Raw genomic sequence first — 11,407 nt, 5'->3', positions numbered from 1 at the left:
CGCTCGTGCGAATGTCAGCTTGTCTTTTTCTCCCATGGTATACTGTAGATTATGGATGAAAGGCAATAGGCAGATTCCATATTTCGAGATTTCCGAAAACATTTTACATGGAGTCCCATTCAGGTTGTTAACGGAGGTACGAGCACATGGAATAGGTTCCCAGATATGTAAGTTGCTCGAAGACCTCTGAAGTAATGGAAACCAGTATGTTGTCGCCAACAGCAAGTGTTCATGGGAGACAAGGGTATCGTCAGAAGTGCCCAGGCAAATGTGCTAGGACCGCTGTTATTTTCGGTATACATAAATGACGGCCGGCCGCTGTGGCCGTGCGGTTCTAGGCGCTTCAGTCCGGAACCGCTCGACTGCTACGGTCGCAGGTGCGAATCCTGCCTCGGGCATGGATGTGTGTGATGTCCTTAGGTTAGTTAGGCTTAAGTAGTTCTAAGTCTAGGTGACTGATGACCTCAGATGTTAAGTCCCATAGTGCTTCCCCCATGAACCATGGACCTTGCCGTTGGTGGGGAGGCTTGCGTGCCTCAGCGATACAGATGGACGTACCGTAGGTGCAACCACAACGGAGGGGTATCTGTTGAGAGGCCAGACAAACATGTGGTTCCTGAAGAGGGGCAGCAGCCTTTTCAGTAGTTGCAGGGGCAACAGTCTGGATGATTGACTGATCTGGCTTTGTAACATTAACCAAAACGGCCTTGCTGTGCTGGTACTGCGAACGGCTGAAAGCAAGGGGAAACTACAGCCGTAATTTTTCCCGAGGACATGCAGCTTTCCTGTATGATTAAATGATGATGGCGTCCTCTTGGGTAAAATATTCCGGAGGTAAAATAGTCCCCCATTCGGATCTCCGGGCGGGGACTACTCAAGAGGACGTCGTTATCAGGAGAAAAAAAACTGGCATTCTACGGATCGGAGCGTGGAATGTCAGATCCCTTAATCGGGCAGGTAGGTTAGAAAATTTAAAAAGGGAAATGGATAGGTTAAAGTTAGATATAGTGGGAATTAGTGAAGTTCGGTAGCAGGAGGAACAAGACTTTTGGTCAGGTGATTACAGGGTTATAAATACAAAATCAAATAGGGGTAATGCAGGACTAGGTTTAATAATGAATAAAAAAATAGGAGTGCGGGTTAGCTACTACAAACAGCATAGTGAACGCATTATTGTGGCCAAGATAGACACAAAGCCCATGCCTACTACAGTAGTACAAGTTTATATGCCAACTAGCTCTGCAGATGATGAAGAAATTGATGAAATGTATGACGAGATAAAAGAAATTATTCAGGTAGTGAAGGGAGACGAAAATTTTATAGTCATGGGTGACTGGAATTCGTCAGTAGGAAAGGGGAGAGAAGGAAACATAGTAGGTGAATATGGATTGGGGGGAAGAAATGAAAGAGGAAGCCGCCTTGTAGAATTTTGCACAGAGCATAACTTAATCATAGCTAACACTTGGTTCAAGAATCATAAAAGAAGGTTGTATACCTGGAAGAATCCTGGAGATACTAATAGGTATCAGATAGATTACATAATGGTAAGACAGAGATTTAGGAACCAGGTTTTAAATTCTAAGACATTTCCAGGGGCAGATGTGGATTCTGACCACAATCTATTGGTTATGAACTGCAGATTGAAACTGAAGAAACTGCAAAAAGGTGGGAATTTAAGGAAATGGGACCTGGATAAACTGAAAGAACCAGAGGTTGTAGAGAGTTTCAGGGAGAGCATAAGGGAACAATTGACAGGAATGGGGGAAAGAAATACAGTAGAAGAAGAATGGGTAACTCTGGGGGATGAAGTAGTGAAGGCAGCAGAGGATCAAGTAGGTAAAAAGACGAGGGCTAATAGAAATCCTTGGGTAACAGAAGAAATATTGAATTTAATTGATGAAAGGAGAAAATATAAAAATGCAGTAAATGAAGCAGGCAAAAGGGAATACAAACGTCTCAAAAATGAGATCGACAGAAAGTGCAAAATGGCTAAGCAGGGATGGCTAGAGGACAAATGTAAGGATGTAGAGGCTTGTCTCACTAGGGGTATGATAGATACTGCCTACAGGAAAATTAAAGAGACCTTTGGAGAGAAGAAAACCACTTGTATGAATATCAAGAGCTCAGATGGCAACCCAGTTCTAAGCAAAGAAGGGAAGGCAGAAAGGTGGAAGGAGTATATAGAGGGTTTATACAAGGGCGATGTACTTGAGGACAATATTATGGAAATGGAAGAGGATGTAGATGAGGATGAAATGGGAGATAAGATACTGCGTGAAGAGTTTGACAGAGCACTGAAAGACCTGAGTCGAAACAAGGCCCCGGGAGTAGACAACATTCCATTAGAACTACTGATGGCCTTGGGAGAGCCAGTCGTGACAAAACTCTACCATCTGGTGAGCAAGATGTATGATACAGGCGAAATACCCACAGACTTCAAGAAGAATATAATAATTCCAATACCAAAGAAAGCAGGTGTTGACAGATGTGAAAATTACCGAACTATCAGTTTAATAAGTCACAGCTGCAAAATACTAACGCGAATGGAAAAACTGGTAGAAGCGGACCTCGGGGAAGATCAGTTTGGATTCCGTAGAAATGTTGGAACACGTGAGGCAATACTAACCTTACGACTTATCTTAGAAGAAAGATTAAGAAAAGGCAAACCTACGTTTCTAGCATTTGTAGACTTAGAGAAAGCTTTTGACAACGTTAACTGGAATACTCTCTTTCAAATTCTGAAGGTGGCAGGGGTAAAATACACGGAGCGAAAGGCTATTTACAATTTGTACAGAAACCAGATGGCAGTTATAAGAGTCGAGGGGCATGAAAGGGAAGCAGTGGTTGGGAAAGGAGTGAGACAGGGTTGTAGCCTCTCCCCCATGTTATTCAATCTGTATATTGAGCAAGCAGTAAAGGAAACAAAAGAAAAATTCGGAGTAGGTATTAAAATTCATGGAGAAGAAGTAAAAACTTTGAGGTTCGCCGATGACATTGTAATTCTGTCAGAGACAGCAAAGGACTTGGAAGAGCAGTTGAACGGAATGGACAGTGTCTTGAAAGGAGGATATAAGATGAACATCAACAAAAGCAAAACGAGGATAATGGAATGTAGTCAAATTAAATCGGGTGATGCTGAGGGGATTAGATTAGGAAATGAGACACTTAAAGTAGTAAAGGAGTTTTGCTATTTAGGGAGTAAAATAACTGATGATGGTCGAAGTAGAGAGGATATAAAATGTAGACTGGCAATGGCAAGGAAATCGTTTCTGAAGAAGAGAAATTTGTTAACATCGAGTATAGATTTAAGTGTCAGGAAGTCATTTCTGAAAGTATTTGTATGGAGTGTAGCCATGTATGGAAGTGAAACATGGACGATAACCAGTTTGGGCAAGAAGAGAATAGAAGCTTTCGAAATGTGGTGCTACAGAAGAATGCTGAAGATAAGGTGGGTAGATCACATAACTAATGAGGAGGTATTGAATAGGATTGGGGAGAAGAGAAGTTTGTGGCACAACTTGACTAGAAGAAGGGATCGGTTGGTAGGACATGTTTTGAGGCATCAAGGGATCACAAATTTAGCATTGGAGGGCAGCGTGGAGGGTAAAAATCGTAGAGGGAGACCAAGAGATCAATACACTAAGCAGATTCAGAAGGATGTAGGTTGTAGTAGGTACTGGGAGATGAAGAAGCTTGCACAGGATAGAGTAGCATGGAGAGCTGCATCAAACCAGTCTCAGGACTGAAGACCACAACAACAACAACAACAGTGCTCAGAGCCATTTGAACCATTTTGAACCATAAATGACGTGGATGACAGGGTGGACAGCAAAGTGTGGTTGTTTGCTGATGATGCTGTTATGTACAGGAAGGCGTTATCGTTGAGTAATTATGGCGGGATAAAACATTTTAAAATTTCCAGTTGGTGTGACGAATGGCAGCTAGCTCTAAACGTAGAAAAATGTAAGTTAATGCGGATGAGTAAAAAAAAACAAACTCGTAATGTTCGGATATAGCATTAGCAGTATCCTGTTTCACAGTCACGTCGTTTAAATATCTTAGTGTAAGGTTATACAGTGACATGAAGTGGAATGAGCATGTAGGAATTGTGGTAATCAAGGCGAATGGTCGACTTCGGTTTATTGAGAGAATCTTAGGAAAATGTGGTTCGTCTGTAAAAGAGACCTCATATAGGACACTACTGCGACACATCGTTGAGTACTGCTCGAGTATTTCGGATCCGCAACAGGTCGGACTGTAGGAGGACATCGGAGCAGTTCAGAGGCAGGCTGCTAGTTGTGTTACCGGTAGTTTCCAACAACAGACATGATGACTCTCCAGGACCTCAAATGGGAATTCCTGAAGGGAGATGCGACTTTATTTTCTAGGAGAACTATTGAGAAAATATAGCGAACTGGCATTTGCAGCTGACTGCTGGATGATTTTGCTGCCACCAGCCAGAGGACCACGAATATATGCAAGAAATTAGGGCTCATACTGAGGCATATGGACAGGCGTGTTTTCGTCGCTCTTTTCGTGAGTGGAACAGAAAACGAAATGACTAGTAGTGGTACGAGGTACCCTCCGCCACGCACCGCTCGTTGGCTTACGACGTGTGTATGCTGATGTACGAGAGACGTTCAATAAGTAATTCAACGCATTTTTTTCTCAAATCAGGTTGGTTTTATCCAAGATTCCAAAACACGATATAACTCCCTATTCTCTTGGCTATTTTTCAAAATAATCTCCGTTCAGTGCTATGACTACACCAACTTACTAGTAGGGCAATGTATTGGTGCATTAATAATCTCCCCGACATCCACGAGGGAGAGTATCCTTCAATGGGCCAACGGATGGAAGTCGAAGTTGCGATATCCAAGCTGTTGGTGGATGAGGAATAACAGTCCAATGAAGTTTTTGTGACCTTCTCTCCTGTGCGCAGACTTGTGTGAGGTCATGCGTTTTCATGGAGGAGAAGTTCGTCTGCATTGCCTCGAATGAAAGTGTAGTGGCGTAGCAAGACAGCCAAGCCACTCGGAGGTAGCCGAAAGGCACGCGTTAAGCTCACGCAGATTGGCGTGAGGTCTGGAACAAGGTAAAGTAATTATCATATAAAGAAAAGAACGTAGTTCTTGGAATACTTAACTTTAATCCACAATTGGAGAACATCGTTCTTGTTTAGACATTATTACACTGAGTATAAACTGGTAATGGTGCCTTGCTAGGACGTAGCAAATGACGTAGCTGAAGGCTAAGCTAACTATCGTCTCGGCAAATGAGAGCGTATTGGTCAGTGTAGCTTCGCTAGCAAAGTCGGCTGTACAACTGGGCGAGTGCTAGTAAGTCTCTCTAGACCTGCCGTGTGGCGGCGCTCGGTCTGCGATCACTGACAGTGGCGACACGCGGGTCCGACGTATACTAATGGACCGCGGCGGATTTAAAGGCTACCACCTAGCAAGTGTGGTGTCTGGCGGATACACCACAGAAAGTATCCGCCCGTCCGCACGTTTCAACACTGCAAGCGTCACAGCTGTGAGCGGCCGGTCGGCACACGGAATATCAGACAAGCCTGCGCGACCTAGTTGCGATGATGACGAACGACTCCCCCAGCGACTCATCGTGCTTTTGTACGCTGACAAGTTTTCGCAGAAATTCTGCGATTCTTTGTTCTCCGCCGAAAGGAACTATATGATTGCTCTCTTCTTGGACCGCATTTCCATAACAGACGCCATTTTGAGGGCTACGTATAGCGTCACGAACTATCAGAACCACGAGAAGTTATAGTGGCTGAAGCGGCAATATACGACGCCTCATAACAAATTTCGCATTTTTTCAGTCGAAATTGGCCGCATAACGTATTGAAAGCCCCTCGTTGATGTAGACGCGTCTGCTGCCTAGATTATCTCTCCTCCCTTCTGGTGTTGCCGTGTTGAACGAAATATTGAAAATGTCGCCTTTCCAGACGTACCATCGCGCAACCACCAATCTTTTGCACGCTACGTCCGATGGTATCGGAGATAGAGCTGCTATATTATGGGTGATTTTACTAAACACGTAAGAATTAAAAATAGTACTTTTTAGAGACGATCTGTCGTTCCAACGTAGAGCATGCCACGAATGGCGAGTAGCTTCTTTAACCAGTTGGTTTTGGCTCTGAGGACTATGGGACTTAACATCTGAGGTCATCAGTCCCCTAGAACTTAGAACTACTTAAACCTAACTAACCTAAGGACACACACAGGCCGGCCGAAGTGGCCGTGCGGTTAAAGGCGCTGCAGTCTGGAACCGCAAGACCGCTACGGTCGCAGGTTCGAATCCTGCCTCGGGCATGGGTGTGTGTGATGTCCTTAGGTTAGTTAGGTTTAAGTAGTTCTAAGTTCTAGGGGACTAATGACCACAGCAGTTGAGTCCCATAGTGCTCAGAGCCATTTGAACCATTTGAATCCTGCCTCGGGCATGGATGTTTGTGACGTCCTTAGGTTAGTTAGGTTTAACTAGTTCTAAGTTCTAGGGGACTAATGACCTCAGCAGTTGAGTCCCATAGTGCTCAGAGCCATTTGAACCATTTTTTTGACACACACATGCATGCCCAAGGCAGGATTCGAACCTGCGACCGTAGTGGCCGCGCGGTTCCAAACTGAAGCGCTCGGCCACACCGGCCAGCCCAGTTGGTTTTACCCATTTCACTTGTATGTGGCAGCCAGTGCACCACCAGCCACCCCTAGTATGACTCGGCCCTAGCGCGACAGCGACTATCAATCAGCACCACCCCCGGCCGCCCTCCGCCCGCCGCCCACGGGGCCGACTTCGCGCGCCCTCCGCGTGGCGCTGGCGTCGCGCGGGGGCGTCGCGTCGGCCGGCGGCTGCGACGGCTCTCCACTCTGCGTCGCGACGGCAGCCCCCGCACATGCCCGACAGCGGACCGGCCTCCGCCGCCACCAGCCACAGCTCTCCAGGTGAGTCGGCGCCGGAGCCAGCGCGGCCTCGCAACAAGTGGCGGCCCGCCCACAGGTGGGGACCTGTCTGCTCTCCACCAAACCACTTCACCCTGTTCCCAACACTTCCGAGTCTCCACAAATTTCATTCTCAACTTTCTTACTCCTCAGATTCTAATCAACACACGCCTGTCTTCCCGAATTCTGCTTAGAACTTTCGAAATGGCCAGATCAGAATGCTTGTGTTGTCCCTTTCTCCGCTCCAATCATCTGTGGCTCTTTCCATTTTATTTTTCTCCTTGTTCTATTTCTTCTTCTTCTGCTTAATTTCTCTGCAAAACTTTCTCCTTTTTTGATGTTGTTCTCTGTCTGCTCCCATCTTCTGCTAATCTTTTCATGTATCCATATCTTTTTCACCAAAGATTCTCAATAACCCCTTTTACTTATTCTAATATTTCACTATCCTTGCATTTTCCCCCCTAGTGCTCCTTCCAGAGAAAAATTTAATTACTTCAAATTGTACTGCAACCCTTCTGCTTATTACAATATACATACTTAGGCTTCTGCAGCACGTGTCAGTCTCTTTAGAATTGTTGTGCTTGCAGTACAACTTATATTAAAATATCCTTCAATGACACGAGAAAGCATACCGCAACAGGGCCAAAACCTCCATATTTTAGAATCTTTAGTATTTTATATGATAACGCGTCAGTACACCCAAAAGGAATTTAATAATACATTGTCTTTGTTCATTCTATTTATCTAATGCCTTTTATCTTCCTGTTGTTCTTCTTTTCATTATTATTGTTACTATATTTTTCTTCTTCTGCTTCTTCTTATACTTTTCTCTCCACATAGTTCGATTGTTTCGACGTTCTCCTCCATCTACTCCCAATTTCAGCTAATCTCTTCATCTGTACTTGTCTGATACACCCAACATCCTCGATTTCGCGTTTCACTTATTCTAACATTTGACTAGTTGTAAAATTTACCTTTACTGCTCCTTCCCGTGGCAAGAAGCGTATTTCTCACTGCACTGCTGCAGCTCCGTCCTTTCACTTCTAAATCAACACCTACATGTCTTCCCGGATTTTGTTTGTAACTTTCAAAACGTCCGGATTGAAACGTCTGTGTTATCTGTTTTCGCATTCTAACCGCCTGTTGCTGTTTCCATCTTAATTTTCTCCTTGTTCTATTTCTACTTCCTCTGCTTATATTCTCTCCAAACCTCTCGAATTTTTTTAATGTCGTTTCCGTCTCCTCCCATCACCTACTAATCGCTTCATCTCTACATGTCTTCTATGTTAAATATCCTAAATAACTCGGTTTACTTATTCTAATACTTGATAATCCCTACAATTCCTTCCCTCTACTGCTCCTTCTAGCGAAAAATTTTACTATTATTAATTGCCGTGCATCCCTTCTCTCCCCTGTTGTTTTTAATCAACTACTTTCACTTTCATCCAACACCGATACGTATTCCCAAATTTTCAATTTTTTTATACTTTTTTATCATTAGACGTCACAATACTTTTCCATTTGACTCTTACTTTAATTCCTTTTTGACATTACTATAATATCAGCTCTGTAACCATTTTCAAGTCATTCACTATTGTCATTTCCAAATTAGTTATTTCCCTTGCCATGGATACCGCAAGAACATCACATTCACTAGCTGACCACACAGGGATCGTTATATCAATTCCTGTTGTTTGGTATGTGAAAAACTATTTTCGGAGTATTAATAGCGAATCACCTCAAAATGCCTACAGAGCTGAAATTCAGAAGTAATGAACATAACAATCAAATGGCGAAATCAGTATCATTTAGACATCTCTTTTTCCTGTTGTAATCAATCCGTCCACTAGTTTAACATGGCCAACTACGATTTCCTCTCCTGTGCCAATGAGGAGCACCTACATCTACATCTACATCTACATCTGTTCTCCGCTAGACTCCTTTACGTGTGTGACGGTGAACACCTCTAGTACCACTATCATCTTTTCCTATTCCCTTTTCTAACGCGAAAGGCGCGTGGGAATAATGCCTGTCGCTAAACTTCCTTACGAGCTCTAATTTCCGTGATTTTCGCCTCTTAAAAGATATGTGTTTGCAAAGATGCAATTTGCCGTCCGACTCTACTCGGGACGTTCGCTCTCTGCATTTCGACAGTAAATCTCTCAGCGATGCACAGCGCCTCTCCGTCACAGGAGATTGCTGAGCACCTCCGTTATGGCTTCACACTTACTAGACGATCCCGTGACGAAACGCTCCATTATTCATTGGATCTTTTCTATCTATTCTGCTAATCCCATTTGTCAAGGGTCCAAGAATGTTGAACAGTAGTCAAGAATCGAACGAGCAAGCGTTTTATAGGGCAGTTCTTCGCGAATGAATTACATTTCATTACGAGTCTTCCAATGAATCATCTGCTTTTCATGCACTCAGTCTGACGTTATCATTTGAGATTAGACCTGGCGGTTACTTCTACATATTTCAGAGTTGTTATTGTTACCAGTGATTTGTCACCATTTATGTTCAAAAATGGTTCAAATGACTCTGAGCACTATGGGACTTAACATTGATGTCATCAGTCCCCTAGAACTTAGAACTACTTAAACCTAACTAACCTAAGTACAATACACACATCCACGCCCGAGGCAGGATTCGAACCTGCGACCGTAGCAGTCGTGCGGTTCCTGACTGAAGCGCCTAGAACCGCTCGGCCACACCGGCCGGCACTAGTTATGTAATCAAATAATGATCTTGTTATATACAGATGGGAAGAAATCGCAATACCGGAAAATAATTAATGTAGAGAAATGAAATATTTGGAATACATTTTCCTAGGTAACATATGTAAGTTATTAACAGTGTAAGATAACAGGTTAATGTAAGTGCGGGATAAGCCACGGGAAATATTAAATGCTGATACACTAATAAGCGGTGTAACCCACCAGAATTTGAATGCAAGCATGCAAACGTGCAAGCCTTGTGTTGTACAGGGCCGGATGTCAGTTGGTAGGATGGAGGACCGTGCCTGTTGCACTTGGTCGGTCAATACAGGGATGGTTAATGCTGTTTGTGGATGACGCCATAGTAGTTGTCGTCGGGTGATGTCCCATCTGTATTCGATTAGAGGCAGATTTAGTGATCAAGCAGACCAAGGAACTATATAGTGCGTGTTGGGCTACAACAGCGATATGTGGACGAGCGTTATGCTGCCGGGAAATACCCCCTGGAATGCTGTTTATGAACATCAACACAACAAGTCCAATCACCAGACTGAATATTGCAGTCAGAGTCCGTGGGATAACCAGGAGAGTGCTCCTGCTTGCGTACGACATCGTACTGCAGACCACAACTCGAGGTGTAGGTGCAGTATGTCTAGCACGTAGACAGGTTGGATGAACGCCCTCAGCAGGTCTCCTTCTAACCAACAGACAGGGATCACAGGTGCCGACGCAGAACCAGCTTTCATCAGAAAACACAACAGACCTCCATTCTGCAATCCAATGAGCACTCGCTTAACACAAATGGCAGTGGTTTAGGGTCAGTTGAATGTACGCTACAGGATGTCTGATCGAAGCTGTCCTTAAAGTATTCGATTTGTAACAGTTCGTTGTGTCAGCGTGGTGCCAACTGCTGCTCATATTGCTCCTGCAGATGCAGTACGATGCGCCAAAGCCATATATCGAGTTCTATGGTCTCCCTTCTCGGTAGTGCCACGTGGTTTTCCGGAGTCTGGTCTTCTTGCGACCTGACATCCTCCTAGTCACAACTGCCAGCAATCCTGTACAGTGTCTCGATTCCTGTCAAGTGTTTCAGTAGTATCGCAGATGGAACAGCCAGCTTCTCGTAACGCTATTACAAGCCCTCGTTCAAACTCACTGAGGCGTTGATAATGGCGTGTCTGTCACATTAAAAGTATTCTTGTCCAACATCAATCCACCTCTTCCATTCTCGAAAAAACTAACGCTCACGACAGGTACAGCGTTTATTTCAAGCAAACCTCATTTGCATCTTCATAGCGGCGCTAGCAGTGCCACCCTTATGCGGCTGGCGTGAAATCTGAATAGACATCATTTTTCAGATGTAGAAAGACGCCTACTAGCCTCCCTTTATGTCGCGCAGCTCCTTCTTAGTCTTGCGATTACTTTCCCGAGAGTATACAGGGTGGTCCATTGATAGTGACCGGACCAAATATCTCACGAAATAAGCATCAAACGAAAAAACTATAAAGAATGAAACTCGTCTAGCTTGAAGTGGGAAACCAGATGGCGCTATGGTTGGCCCGCTATATGGCGCTGCCATAGATCCAACGGATATCAACTGCGTTTTTTAAAATAGGAACCCCCATTTTTATCACATATTCGTGTAGTACGTAAGGAAATATGAATGTTCTAGTTGGACCACTTTTTTCGCTTTGTGATAGATGGCGCTGTAATAGTCACAAGCGTATAAGTACGTGG

The 11,407-nt window shown here is 44.1% G+C and overlaps 1 protein-coding gene across 1 annotated transcript in view; it reads left to right on the top strand.

The window, feature by feature from the left end:
* Positions 1-6,117: 6,117 nt before the first annotated feature.
* The window catches only part of LOC126204297 (uncharacterized calcium-binding protein B0563.7-like), a 532,738-nt gene continuing 527,448 nt past the window's right edge, over positions 6,118-11,407 (top strand). The window contains exons 1-2 of the mRNA XM_049938684.1: positions 6,118-6,124; positions 6,764-6,956. Of these exons, the coding sequence (XP_049794641.1) occupies positions 6,118-6,124; positions 6,764-6,956 (200 nt within the window). The remainder of the gene's footprint in view (positions 6,125-6,763; positions 6,957-11,407) is intronic.

This window comes from Schistocerca nitens, chromosome 9, assembly GCF_023898315.1.
Source record: "Schistocerca nitens isolate TAMUIC-IGC-003100 chromosome 9, iqSchNite1.1, whole genome shotgun sequence".
Taxonomy (NCBI): Eukaryota; Metazoa; Arthropoda; class Insecta; order Orthoptera; family Acrididae; genus Schistocerca; species Schistocerca nitens.
The sequence above is the reverse complement of the archived record's forward strand: the minus strand, read 5'-3'. Positions and strand labels throughout refer to the sequence as shown.